We start from the raw sequence: 15,015 nt of genomic DNA on the forward strand, positions 1-15,015 counted from the left end.
AGCCACTCGTCTTTACTGGTTTTCAGATATTGCCCCTGTGCTCTGTTCTCGATGTTGACGCAGTCCTCTATACTTAGTAGTCCTCTCCCTCCTTCCTTTCGTGTTATGTATAGTCTGTCCGTATTTGCTCTTGGGTGTAGTGCTTTTTGTATTGTCATATGTTTCCTGGTTTTCTGATCTATGCTGCGGAGTTCTGCCTTCGTCCATTCCACTATTCCTGCGCTGTATCTGATTACTGGCACTGCCCATGTGTTTATGGCATTTATCATATTTCCGGCGTTGAGTTTTGACTTGAGTATCGCCTCGAGTCTCTGCATATATTCTTTCCTGATCGTGTCCTTCATCTCTTGGTGTTTTATTATTATTATGATTATGATTATGATTATGATTATGATGATGATTATTATTTATTATTATTATTATTATTATTATTATTATTATTATTATTATTTTATTATTATTATTATTATTTATTATTATTATTATTTCAGAAAGGGAAAGGAAAAAGAGATGAATAGTAACATGGAAATGAGTACCATTGAGGTTCCAACTGTGGATAGGATTAAGAGGAAAGAGGACGAGGTCTCCCATACTACTGAACCGATTTCTTTCCAATATTTCCTGGATCTGGTAGGAACTAGTGGACCCTGGAACTATCTGGTTTTCCTACTTTGTGCTACATGTAAGTATTACAAGTTTTCATTGTTGCCTGTTGGAGGAACAGTGGAAAGCTAACTATACTCTTGTTTTTTTCCATCTGTCCACCCGCCTGTGGTGTTTGCTTATGGTAACACTGCGTCCCGGGCTTTAGATAGTTACGCTATGTGTAAGTTCTAGGTAAATAAAAGGATATCTTGGCGCACATTTGCAACTGAAAAGTGTTTTAATAATTTGCTCTACGCGAATTAGACTGTTAATATTCGAAATAGGATGATGTTATTATTGTTGAATGTAAGCTGAATGAAGCTATCTAAAGCCCGACCCGGACGCAGTGTTACCATACGCAAACACCACAGGCGGTGGACAGGAGAAAAAAAAAAACCGAGTATAGTGCCTCATTTTTTTTTTTTTTTTTTTTTTTATTCGTAGGGTAATTTATTTATTTTTGCAGCTTTTGCAGTTTTATGTAGTTTGTGGTTTGTCGAATATCTGTATAATCTATCTCCAGTTTCGTATGTTGTGCCATGTATGAAGATACTTAATAATCAAAAGTCATAGCTTCAAGTATGCATGTACACTAAACTTAAACAGAGATGTATATGAATAGTTATGTAAATACATCTGTTTATGTGCATAATTATCCACCTGATAGTCATATCCATTAGGAAATCCCTTTTTCTTAAATTACAGAACAGTAATATTGTACATCATTCCCAATTTCCTTTGCTAATTTCGACTTGTAAAAATGTAAGTAGGTCAATTTGATCTCCATGGGATTACACATGAGATACTAGGGTGGGGAGGATCTCGTCCACACGGTCGAGCTTTGCTCGACGAACTCTGTTCAATGTGACGTCAGAAGCGGAGAAACAGCTGATAAGATTGTGACTTCTCCCACTTCTGACGTCGCAGAAGTGGGCGGGGCTTTAGAGTGACTGGAAAAAGAATAGCTCCATAGCAATTAGTATTTTGTTTCCTAATGGGAAAGGTGAGTAAGAATGATAAGGATTAACATCATTAAACGTAACCGGGATTGCGTATGGTAGAACTTAGATTGACAGAGTAAGAAAAAGGAAGATTGACAATGGGAGAACAGCAGGACCTTAGGCATTGAGAAAGGTTTGTGGTTCAAGTTGGGAGCAAAGGAAAGAAGTTGTGACTTGCATAGACTAGAGAAAGCGTATTATTGAATAATTGATGGGGATGCCTTGGAGTGTATTGAGGGTATTTGGTGTAAAGAGCATTTGATTTAAAACAATTCTTAAGCTTCCATGATGAAAGTGGTGCTATTGGTATAACATGCAGGCATGAATGACGCGTAGGGTGTGATACTACCCTATTTGATTCAGAATAGAAAAAGTCCATAAAAAGAATCGCTGATTGAAGACCTGATCCTTCTTCTCAGCAACGCACATAAACGATTGGGCAATGTAACCTTGTACGGAAACATAAAACTTTGGATCCTATTGTTCAATAATGCTAGATAATGAATATCCAATGGTTGTCACTGTGGTTGCTTGTCACAGGCGATGAATATTGGTGATAATACAAACATTCATTGCTCGATATTCCTGGCTTCTGTACACTACACTCGGCTCTTCAACTAACGTGTTTGTTGAACATTCTTGTAACAACACTAAAACCTTTCAGTCCTTTTTGAAACTTCTCTTTACTTTTCTTAGTTAAAATAGTATCATCTGCAAACAGTAGCCACTTCACATTTCATTCATAATTGGCAATTAGTACCATCATGTTACACCTACTATATTGATCATATATAGAGACATAATGCGCTATTGTATAAAACTCACTCGCACACCGAGCTTGGGACTTTCCATTTATGTATTTGTTCATTAAGAAGTAAAAGGAGGTAAAAGGAAATGCAGAGAGGAGAGGTTCACACACGCACACACACACATACATATATATATATATATATACATACATAAATACATAAATACATACATATATATATATATATAATATATATATATATATATATATATATATATATATATATATATATATATATATATATATATCTGTGTGCATGATCAGAGCTGCTAAGACTTTATTTTCCACCACTCAGTAGTAGATATGCAGTCAGTTTTTGTAGTCTTGTCTATTCATGTGCGCGCTTTAATGCCATACCATTTTGTAGATCTCTTATTCTTGCCTATGCAAATTTAGGGAAAGATCTTCCTGTCGTGCAGTTATTAAGCCGTTGAAACTTCAGCATTTCCAAGTTTGTGCAAATATTATTTTGTCGTGCAGGCACGAGGCTTAATTCATACTATTTTTGTCTTTATTTATTTATTTTATTTTCTTATTTAGGTACATTTTTCTTTTATGTTATTTCTCTTTTAAAGTTTATATCTGTCAGTTACTTCGGCACTGGGCTGCTTTCCTTATCGGGCTTTGACTGGTAGAATTTTGTTACGTGGGACAGATGAATGAACTACCATGTGTGTGAAAAGGGGCTGGGTATGAATCAGCGGAAATTTTTTTAGGCACGCCTCTATTTGTATTGTCACTGATGTGTATTTAAAAAAAAAAATATATCATCTTTTGCTGTCAGTGAAAGAAAACGTAAGTGATGCAGAGAATTTGGGTAAATGTGTTTCATAAGTCCAGTATGGGTGGGAGAAATCTTTTGACAACTGTGTTAATTAAATAAGGGAATCTGCAGTCGTTCATTGCCCTTTCTATTCTCTGTTTTTTTCCATTTGTCCATCCGCCTGTGGTGTTCGCGCATGGCAACATTGCGTCCCGTGCTTAAATAGTTACGTTATGCCTAAATTTAGGTAAATAAAAGGATATCTGGGTGTACATTTGCAACTGAAAAGTGTTTTAATAATTTACTGTATGCGAATTACACCGTTAATATTCGAAATAGGATATTATATAAAGCCCGGGACGCAGTGTTGCCATGCGCAAACACCATAGGCGGATGGACAGATGGAAAAAAACAGAGTATAGTTCGGATATGGGTATAGTGTCATACATAAATCTGTAGCCGAAGAAAATGCCTGTTTTCCATACTTTCTTTACCCACTAATATGATATTGGTGTGTTTTATCCCCAAAACTAGTGTTATTTTACTGTAGTTTTGGAAAAATAATTCTACTAAAGAGAACAGAAGTAAAGAAATAAATATTGTAAGAGAACTACTTGTTAAAAACTGTTAACTTGAAACTTTGGTTTATAAAATGACAGACGTTCAGGCCGACATAAAAGAATAAAACTTTTAACTGTGAAAGTACCTTTTTATAGCAAGTTTCCTTCCAGAAATTTATATAACTATAAAAATAACTAGTTATTGTATTGGGTATTCCTACATTTCAAGAACTTTTTAAAAAATACTGTTACTGTGTTCCTTCGGCTAAGTAGGAAAAATAATAGTCTTCGTAAAGCAGTTTGGAATTTTTTGTTTATTTGAGAAGAGAGAGAGAGAGGAGAGAGAGAGAGAGAGAGAGAGAGAGAGAGAGAGAGAGCGAGAGAGAGAGATGAGAGAGGAGAGATTGAGAGATAGAGACTGAGAGAGATGAGGAGAGAGAGAGAGAGAGAGAGTGTGTGTCAACACCATTCTTAAAATGGAGTATTTCATTTCTTTTTTCGTGAGTCATAGAAGTAAACCATTAGATATCTAGTTTATAGTGAGTTTATATTATGCAATTTACTAAGATTAAAAAGTTTTTTTTTAATAAATGTGATATTCTTTATAAGGGTAGCCAAATTTATGCAATATTCTCTATAAGTCTTTTGTAGATATAAGTATATGTATTTATGTAATGTATATGATGCATAGTTGGAATAAAGGAATCGCTTCAATTCAATTAAATTCAAAAGGAAGTGAACATAATTAATGTATCAGGAAGCTCACTTTAACTCACAACTGCCCATAAATTGTCCTTCATGAATATATGCAATGGGCTGTTTTATTTGTGTTGTTATGCCTTCACTAGAAAGCAGTTTCATCTAAAGCAGCGTTTCTTAAACTTTCCTGTGCAGCGGATTCCTTTTATTAAAATGTCTCAAGTATCGGACCCCTTATTATGAGAATTTTCCTCTTGGGTTTAAAAATGTTTTCAGGGTATAATATATAGTACTAAAATTGCTACTGAACTATTTATTAATGGCTTATCATCAACGTAAATGTTTACATTTTACCTAAAATAACTTTCACATCATTATTAATTTTTGCAATTTTGCACGCAAATTTTAGTGAACTTGACAAACGCTTCCTCCTCACATTATCCTAAGGACCCCTTTGAACATTCGTGGTCCGCGGACCACACTTTAAGATACACTGATCTAAAGGAAGTAACAGCAGAGAAAAAAAATCCAACAATTACAACATCATCCATTAATAAACTATGTAATCAGGGGAGAACGAGTGCAAAGAACCTTAACACCTGTAGCCATTTCATATCCTAGCAACCAGGCCTTATCAGCAGTCTATATTATTTATACATTTGCATTGTATAAGAAAATATATATAAGTCACAGGCTACCTACACTTATTGCTACATTTTGTTGTTCTTGAAAGACGTACAGTCTATGAACTCACTCACTGACGTACAGTATTATGCTAAGATACAAACCTTCTTCCTTCGTCAGATTCCTTCGTGAGTCCCTTTCAGTCGCTCTCTTACCAGTTCTTAGGAGACACTCCAGACCACTGGTGCCACATCCCTGAGTTAGTCGATGCTAACTGGACGGATCTTCAGATTCTTCGTTTTGCCGTTCCTTTTGAGTAAGTCCGCGTTTTTATATGAGGGTTTGGGGTAATTTTCTATGTTTTTATGTCATATATTTTAATTCATTTTTAAGAATGAAAGTCCTAAGAGTCTCTTATGCGTAAAAGTTTTAGTGATTGATAAGTAAATGGTCTAGTTATATATAAGCTGATGTTCCTGGAATGCTAAAAGAACACACGAGATAAATGATAACTATTCCCTTTTTGGCGAGTGGGAATGTATTTTTATTTGTTGTAAAAGAAGATAGTAGGTCCCCGGGTTACGATGGCTCCGGCTTACGACGTTCCGAGGTTACGACGCTTTTTCTTAAATATTCATTGAGAAATCCGCCCTGGGTTACGACGTTTGTTCCGACGTTACGACGCTGACGCTTCCGACGCTCCGAGTTAACGATACTTTTAAAAAACGCATACTATGATAAAAATCCTTTATAGTTTAGCACAGTATATTAATAAAAATAAGTTTCTGGTTAGATTACAACAAAAATTTTGAGGTTATGATGATTTTCGACACTTTTTATGTCGTATTTTTCGATGTTTTTTAGTGACGCCTCATATGCGGAACTAGTTTCCGAGCGAATGAATACATACTAGCTTGCGATGCGCAAAGTTTACATATAACAGTCCAAAAGCGCAAATAATGAAAAAATCATTGCTTGTTTCCAGTAATAATAACAAAACGAAGTTTCTGGTTAGATTACAACGCAAATTCCAAGTATCCAAAGAGAGACATTATCCAGTAATTTGATCAGAGAGAGAGAGAGAGAGAGAAAAAGAGAGAGAGAGAGAGAGAGAGAGAGAGAGAGAGAGGCGTCTTCCGACGCTCCGAGTTAAGGACAGAGAAGTGTTCGTTTCATTAAACGGCCTCTGACTCATGCCAGTAAATGTTTTGTTGATACTAATAATATAAGCCTATTTAAAGATACGTTTACTTTAATTAGTCTATATGATACGTAAATAGTAATCAACTGTTCTTGTAGCCCTCAAGATTTGGCAAAATCGAAGTATCCAAAGGGAGACATTATCCAGTACGTAATTTGATCAGAGAGAGAGAGAGAGAGAGAGAGAGAGGCGTCTTGGCAACAATGGTCTCGGGGATTGACGTAACGTTTATTTTCTGAACAGATAGGACAGAGAAGTGTTCATTTCATTAAACGGCCTCTGACTCATGCCAGGAAATGTTTTGTTGATACTAATATATAAGCCTATTTAAAGATACGTTTACTTTAATTAGTCTATATGATACGCAAATAGTAATCAACTGTTCTTGTAGCCCTCAAGATTTGGCAAAATCACTCCAGGTTGTACATAAAACTTCAAGAATGTAGTGTCACCAGAGGATTACAATAGTTTTTACCTTCAAGAACGAGCATTTTTTTTATGAAAATAACTCCAGGTTGTACATAAAACTACAGGAAACAACATGTAGTGTAACCAAAGGATTACAAGTATGATTTTTATAACTTTTTATTAGTTTAAGACATATTTCCAAACGTCGTTCCGGCTTACGACGATTTTCGGGTACGACGCGTCTCGAGAACAGAACCCCCGTCGTAACCCGGGGACTGCCATTGTGGATGAAGGCTAGAGCGACAAAAAGCTTCCAGAACATCTGCACAGATATTACTTTCAAAACTAGTAATGTTTTTTTCCAGCAATGCCACGGGGAAGTATGACGGATGTCTCATGCGCAATCTCAACTACTCCTCCGCTGCTGAACTTGGCTACGAGGAGAGCCTGGAGCAATTGGATGCCCTCACTATAGACGACAGGGAAATCAAGTGTCCAACAAGAGACTTTAATTTGACTGATTTCCCGTCGACGGTTGTGACCGAGGTAAGTGAATGACTTCAGACAGTACAACGAGAAATGTTCGGTGATAATACAAGTAAAAAATTCGCCCAAGTGTCTTCGGTGCAGTCGAGTTTTCTGTAAAGAGTATAATGCTTTATGAAACTCTCAGTCGCGACCTGTGAAATTTTCAGCCACAGCCCGTGGAGGCCTGTGCTGTTCGACGCATGATTGTGGCTGACTTGAGCCTTCAGTAAAATGAAAATTACTGATGGGGGCCGGGGAGGGGGCTGCAATTTGGTTTGTTTGGTGATTGGAGGGTGGATGTTCAATATACCAGTTGGCAGCTCTGTAGCCTCAGCAGTTTTTAAGATCCGGGGGCGTACTGAAAGAGGAATAGCCATCTCAGCAGTTTACTTTTAGTCAACTAAAAAGTACAAATTCCCCAGTGATGAGTATTACTGTTCATCGTAAATTCTGAGTTTGTCAGGTCTCTGTGTGTAACTGGTCCTCTGTGTGTAACTGGTTGAAAACGAATTTTAGTCAAATTTTTCGGTGTTGCTGTAACACCACATCATTTACTAATCAATAAAATTAATCAGTCTGACAATCAGTCTTGAACTGGATAAAATTAGAATATTTTCAAGTGTTCTGATTCCTTTGTAGTTGTTTTAGCGCTCTCGTAGTTCCTTTTTTTTTCTTTCTTTTATACGGACTCCAGTTCTGCAGTGGTATTTCAGTGGTACCTTTATTCAGCATAAGCTTTTGATCCTTGACATTTGCCCGAGAGCCAATTTATGATAAAGCTACTTTAATACTGCTCTTTCATATCCAAGAGACTTTTAATTTTGATTAATTTTCTCAGAAGCGAATCGGAAACCTAACACGTCAAAGACCACCACCGTTTCCGATGGATCCTTTTTCGGACAGATGGTCTCAGGCCCTGCTGTAGTTTTGCATGTAGTATTTTGTTCGGGGTTTGAGCGAAGTTAAAGGGTGTGTATGTTATGCTATTGATTACCATCTTGAAGGAGATTGACCCAGGTTTCATTTGGAAAAATAATGACTGCTTTGAGGTAACGCTGAATTGTAATACTACATGACCTTGAATTTTTCTGATGAACAGTACTTTAGAGACAATACACTTCTTAAACATTATTAAAGTAAATTATGTTTCCCAGTGGGCAGATACGCTAAACATCTTGTCAGTTGCGAAAAACCAACGCACAATCACATCTTACAACCCGGCCTGGGATGTGCAGCGGACTTTCACTGCAAATCTAGTGTGTGATTGGCCTTCTAACATTAAATGACCGGTAATGACAACCACGATCTAAGTAAGTGGTGAAAAGACGCAGTGTCAGCGGTTAGCTGAGCTTAAATTATCTTTCTGATTAACCATGTCAAAGTAGCACTAAATTGGGTGAATTTTGCCAAATTGGAAGTGGTGATTTCATGGCAAATACGATCAAAAACTATTTTTTTTTACATCGCAACATCACTGGTATACTTTCTTGGGAAAAGGATTATTTATTATCGGTGCAAGTAGCATTAGTGTTAGTACTTGTAACTCCCACAACGTAGTCGTTAAATCAGACTTAAACTTCTTGGGCTAAGCACAGACATAATCTTCTTTCACAGTGGGACCTCGTCTGCAACAGAAGATTCCTATATTCAACCACCTTCTCTGCCAGTTTCTTCGTCAGGTTGTTCACTTCACCTTTCACAGGTTTCATCATTGATGCGTAAGTAATTTATGATTATTATTTTTTTCTTTATTTTTACCTCTTCTGCCTCAGGACATATAAAGACTTATTTACATCATAAATGTCCATAAACATCTTGACAGTCATCGATATGAAGTAATGCAGAAATATCAGTTTAGGTTTTCTTTTTAAACTAAACATGATCAGTTCTAAACTTGGGGTTTTTTGCAATTCCGTATCATAGTCCTTTTTGATGCACGTTTTTAGTTAATCTTAGAAAAATTGCTAATGCGACAGTTAAAAACTAAAATTGAAGTAAAATTGGGTGTTAGAACCGCCTGGTTAGAGGTTTGAACGAAACTGTTTTCTGAAAGGATCATTTCAGATTGACTGTTGATTTTAGAAGTGGAACGCGCAGCTTACCATTTTATAAAGCTGGATAATTTCCGAGAAGAATGAAACAAGGTAAAAATACATACTCTGAAACCATATTAAAACCTGCGGTTGTAAGTGTTTTATTCCAAAAATGTTAAAACATTGTCTACAGGAAACATAGAACATTATTTGTAACAAAATTTAAATATGATTTAATCTTTTTCAATTGATGTTTGCCGTCTCATTTGAATTGTAACATCTTCCATTTATTTGTTCAGAGCTTGTGTAATCTAAGGCAGACATTTAAATTAAAATTAACAGTGTAATTCCCTTGGCGTTATCGAAATGGGTTCTTGCAGGTTATCCAAAATGTTATTTTGATAGAATCTGAGCACTGCATTGTGACAAAACTGACTTGTAAAAATTACAATCACTGACCACAAAATTTGTACTTCCTACAATAATGCATTTTGGAAGCAGCTCAAAAAATAGATTAGTATATGTGCTTAAAATTGTGTACTGTAATCACAATGTCCATAAATTTGATTTGTTCGTTCGTTGTCAACATTTTTCTGTTTTTGCGGGTTGAAGTTAGCGAGGACATGTCCGGTTGACTTGAATCGAGCTGGGCAATGTGTCAGGGAATATGTCAGACGTTATTGTTATTGTGTGAATGCGCAGTTAAAAGTTCTGAACGTCCATTTCTGAATGAGACCATAAATATTGCTTCTCTTGCATGCGGGGAATGCAAGTAAGGAACCTAGGTGTTTGATAAAAATAAGACACTGTTGTGAGACAACTCATCTCGAGTAAAATACAGCTTTTCTTACCATACATGAACCAGTGAGTCAAGAGAGATGCTATTTGATACACATACATGCAGTATTAACATTCGTCGCCTATTTGCGGAAATCGAGCGTAAATGTCTGAATGACTTCTTTCATTATCCAGTGAGCTAGTTATAGACAGCATCTAGCTAATCCACATTTAATCTTTTACTCCTTGTAAGTAATCCGCGTATTAATCTTATATTCTTGCATCATCTAGTCATTCTGCCTGTGGTTCAGTTACATGGTTAGAAAGTTGTTCAGTCTCTGAAATCCTTGTGGGGAATCAGTTGTTCTTCATTACTTGGGTCATTCCAACACTGAGTCTGTCCATCACTGACTAATGTTCTCACTTGTGTGTAAATAAGGTGCAATCAAAATCGCCGACACGGAGTAATATTCTGAGTTGTGTGTAAGAAAGTTGCAATCAAAATCACCGACACGGATTAGCTGGGACGCTAATCGTTCACAAATGAGTTTATTGAGGCGGTAGTGATGCAAGGGCCTGGCAAAACATCAGAGCATGGCAGAGGTCAAGCACCGGTTAAAATTTTGTTATTTCCACCATCTAGGAGCGTGATAGATAGTAGCTTCACTCCTTGAACGCACGCATATCGAAGGAAAAGAATCTGTTATTAATCGTTGAGTTTTAGTCACAAAAGTAAATGACTCGGTTCTAGATTATTAGGGTGAGAGAGGTTAAGTGATTAATCAGATAATACAGTACATCACAACTATTGATTTACAGATTTCACATGAAAGGTCTTTATAATATAACAATTTTAACAACATGAACACATTTCTAGCGAGGTAATTACTCGAACACTTTAGAATCATGTAACTACGTATTTAAAATGTAAAATTAAGTACTGACATTGGTAACAGGTAAATTTAATGAGAAAGTAATCTTTTGAAAAAGACCAGTGTCTTCAGTACACTTGCCATTACTGCATGAAAGTAACGACCTGTCCATTCAGTCATTTGGTTACCTGCAATTACTTGGCACTTATGGCACACAGTCAATGAGACAATCTGGTTAACTCCAATTTTCCTCTTTATTTTATTGGTACTAAATAATGATCATTTTATCAGTGCTATGAAGTAGGTTGATTGGTTTAGTTTGGTTAGTTGCATCAGTGCATGTCTATCTGTAATGAATATACTATAGTAGATTCACATCATCCGTCCACCTGATGTCTAGGCCAGTCCCATACGATACTCCTGATTGGCTATTGATAAACCAATCACAGGGCTGGAAACTCTCGGTCTCTCTCGAGAGTTCACGTAGGCAGGATATATGTTCCACCTCACCTGAGGGATACTTTTGAAAGACGTATACTTCGGGAGAGGTGGAACATACATCCTGCCTATGAGAACTCTCTCAAGAGACAGAGTTTGCAGCCCTGTGAAGTATCCCTCAGGAGAGGTGGAGCATACATCCTGCCTATGTGAACTATCTCGAGAGACTGAGAGTTTCCAGCCCTGTGATTGGCTTATCAACAGCCAGTCAGGAGCGTCGTAAGGGACTGGCCTAGACGTTAGATGCACGGGTGATGTGAATCTACTACAGTAGCATCATGATTTTATTTGATTTAGATATTCAGTCTTAATTTTGACATTTATTAATTCATACCATATAGCCATATTACGAGTATTCTGTGATAAATTTAGCCTTTTATTGTTTAGTTTTTTATTTGTGCACTGAACAGGTTTGGTCGCCGATTGAGTCTGCTAGTGAGCTTGGCTCTGTTCATACCAAGCGGCTTGTTGCAGCAGCCTCTACCAACTTCGTTATGTATTTAATTCTACGGATCCTCGTTGCCCAGTTTGATATGTGCTGCTACATGGCGAGCTATGTTTTGTTGAGATACTATAGATTTCTGTCTTGTTATCTGTTCTAGGATTTACCTAGGTTTTTGTATGATAGTTTGTATTTGACAAGTATGCGTCTTTGATATTTTGTCACAAATACTCATTTCCTACGCAACTGTCAGATCAGACTTTTCCATTCTGAAGTCTAGCATGAACTTTCCTTTCATCCTAAAATTTTCCAAGATCTCTTACCAGATTACCGTGTATTTGCATATTTCTACTCCATGTTTCCATCAGATTCCCCCTCCCCCATATAGTCTGCATTAAGACATTATAGTGAGGAGGGTCTGTTCCGGAACGACAGAAATGCCTGACTTTGACAGACAGAGAGGCACGAGTTTTGAATAATTGTGAGTCGCCTTGGTAGTGCGCAGATAAAATTTTGACTCGATTCTCTGTGACGGATTCCACCCACTCTGAATGGAGAGTTTCTTCCGTACATGTCCTATTAAATATATATATATCACTTACATTAGAGCTGCAGCTCTCGAATTTATACTTGCATGGGTTGATTATTTGTAATTCAATTGAGCTACTATTTTATATTTATTTTTATTGGTGCTTTAATAATTGTTTTATGTGCACATTTTATTGTGTAGTTAAGTTTCTGATACATTCTTTCAGCCTTTATAATGCAAGAAATGTAGTTGTAAACGTCGTCGGCCTTAAGAATGAAGCCCTAAATACATACATACAGAGAGAGAGAGAGAGAGAGAGAGTTAGGAGTTAGAAGGAGTTACAAGGATTAGGATCTCAGATTTTTTTTTTTTTTTTTTTTGAGCGTCTCAGTGGCGTGATCAGTATGGTCTTGACCTGCCACCTGGGTGGCCGCGAAGTTCACTCGATGTGGTTCGGAAGTCAAGTAAAGCCGTTGGTCCCGTTGCTGAATAACCACTGGTTCCTTGCAACGTAAAAACACCAAACAAACAAACAAAGACTTTTTTTTCCATCCGAGGCGATCGTTTGCTCACTTATCTCTAGTAGCAGGTTTTAATGTTCATTTACAGTGTCCTAAAAATTTTGTCTAGTTTTCTTTTAAACTCTTCCACACTGTTGCAGTTTACAACTTCTTGTGACAGTTTATTCCATGTTTTAAATATCTTGTATGTAGCGAAATTCCCACAATGGGATGCGTTGTATCTGTTCAGCTCTAGTTTCCATCAATCATTTCTTGTCTGGTTTTCGTTTAACGTAAATAGGTTACTGTCTACTTTTGTTGTGCCTTTCAGTATTTTGAATGTTTCTATTGGTTGTCCTCGCAGTCGTCGTGTTTCTAAGCCATTCATGTTCAGGCTCCCTAGTCGTCTTCGGTAACGTATTTGCCTGATAGATGGAATTAACTTTTTGGTTCTTGCTTGTACCCCTTCTAATCTATTTGTCTTTTCTTAGTGTTGCTGACCAAAATTATACTGCATATTCAAGATGAGGTCTAATTATTGATGTGTAGAGCTGCAGCACAGTTTCCTTGTTTCTGTATTTGAAAGAGAGAGAGAGAGAGGAGAGAGAGAGAGAGAGAGAGAGAGAGAGAGAGAGAGAGAGAGAGAGGAATGACACTGCCATGAAACCTAAAGTGAAATTCTCGTTTATGTCTTTTTTCAGTCAAGTATACGGGTTTACTTATTTTTATGAAAAAGCAAACGTTCTGTATCTGTAAGAAGAAGGGTTCACAGTCTCAAAAAAAAAAAAAAAAAAAAAAAAAAAATTGTGGAACACCCTCTGGGGGAAAGAGCGCTCTTTTCTGTTTAGGCGGCTTTTCCCCATAATAGGAAATGTTTCATTTAGACCAGCTATGCAACAGAAATAAGAAAAATAAGTTTTGCAGATCATTGCAGATGTGATTTTGTTTAATTTCATACTCTTCTTTGTTGGAAATGCATGGAAATCTTTATTGGAAATGCATGGAAATCTGTGTTGGAAATGCATGGAAATCTTTGTTGGAAATGCATGGAAATCTTTGTTGGAAATGCATGGAAATCTGTGTTGGAAATGCATGGAAATCTTGTTGGAAATGCATGGAAATCTTTGTTGGAAATGCATTGAAATCTTTGTTGGAAATGCATGGAAATCTTTGTTGGAAATGCATTGAAATCTTTGTTGGAAATGCATGGAAATCTTTGTTGGAAATGCATGGAAATCTGTGTTGGAAATGCATGGAAATCTTTGTTGGAAATACTTGGAAATCTGTGTTGGAAATGCATGGAAATCTTTGTTGGAAATGCATGGAAATCTGTGTTGGAAATGCATGGAAATCTTTGTTGGAAATGCATGGAAATCTGTGTTGGAAATGCATGGAAATCTGTGTTGGAAATGCATGGAAATCTTTGTTGGAAATGCATGGAAATCTGTGTTGGAAATGCATGGAAATCTGTGTTGGAAATGCCCTTTCCCAAAAAGGACGACTACTAGTTTGGGAATCCTTGGAGGTGCTGGGGGGGGGGGGGGGGTGGGTGGATGAAAATAGAAATTAGTAAAAGACTGATGCATCCTAACCTAGCTCTCCTTGAACACCTGGAAATAACCAGTAGAAATGGGGGTGAACCCCTCACCTAAATTGAAGTAGTAAGTAACCATGCATCGATGGAAATGCTGGGATGCATCGTAACCTTATCTACCCTTCGTAAATTACATTATCATAGGTTGTTAATGGGTCCTATCAGGCCCCTGATGTTAGAGGGGAGCGGGGAGTAGCTACTTCCCCTGGTCCTCACATTGTTTAACCCAACTCCGGGTGCTGTAAATTTTAGATACAGTACATAGTTGCTCTCTTGCCCATCTTATTTGTTGTCTACTTCTTTCAACCCAGAGGGTATTGCCGTCAGTGCACCCTGCAATCATTACTACAGGTTATTTGCAGTGGCCTTTCGACCCCTAACTGCAACCTCTTTTATTCCTTTTACTGTACCTCCATTCACATTCTCTTCCTGTCGTCCTCCTCCTAACAGTTGTTTCATAGTGCGACTACGAGGTTTTCATCCTGTTACACCTTTCAAACTTACCTACTCTAATTTCCCTTCCAATGCTGAAT

At 37.1% G+C, this 15,015-nt stretch overlaps 1 protein-coding gene across 1 annotated transcript in view; it reads left to right on the top strand.

The window, feature by feature from the left end:
• The window catches only part of LOC135213277 (beta-alanine transporter-like), a gene marked incomplete in the record, with an annotated part of 366,068 nt that overhangs the window by 220,018 nt on the left and 131,035 nt on the right, over positions 1 to 15,015 (top strand). The window contains 5 exon segments of the mRNA XM_064247258.1: positions 492 to 682; positions 5,281 to 5,416; positions 7,075 to 7,255; positions 8,852 to 8,955; positions 11,828 to 11,919. Coding sequence (XP_064103328.1) covers positions 492 to 682; positions 5,281 to 5,416; positions 7,075 to 7,255; positions 8,852 to 8,955; positions 11,828 to 11,919 — 704 coding nt within the window.

The sequence above is a fragment of the Macrobrachium nipponense genome, chromosome 42 (assembly GCF_015104395.2).
Source record: "Macrobrachium nipponense isolate FS-2020 chromosome 42, ASM1510439v2, whole genome shotgun sequence".
Lineage (NCBI taxonomy): Eukaryota > Metazoa > Arthropoda > Malacostraca > Decapoda > Palaemonidae > Macrobrachium > Macrobrachium nipponense.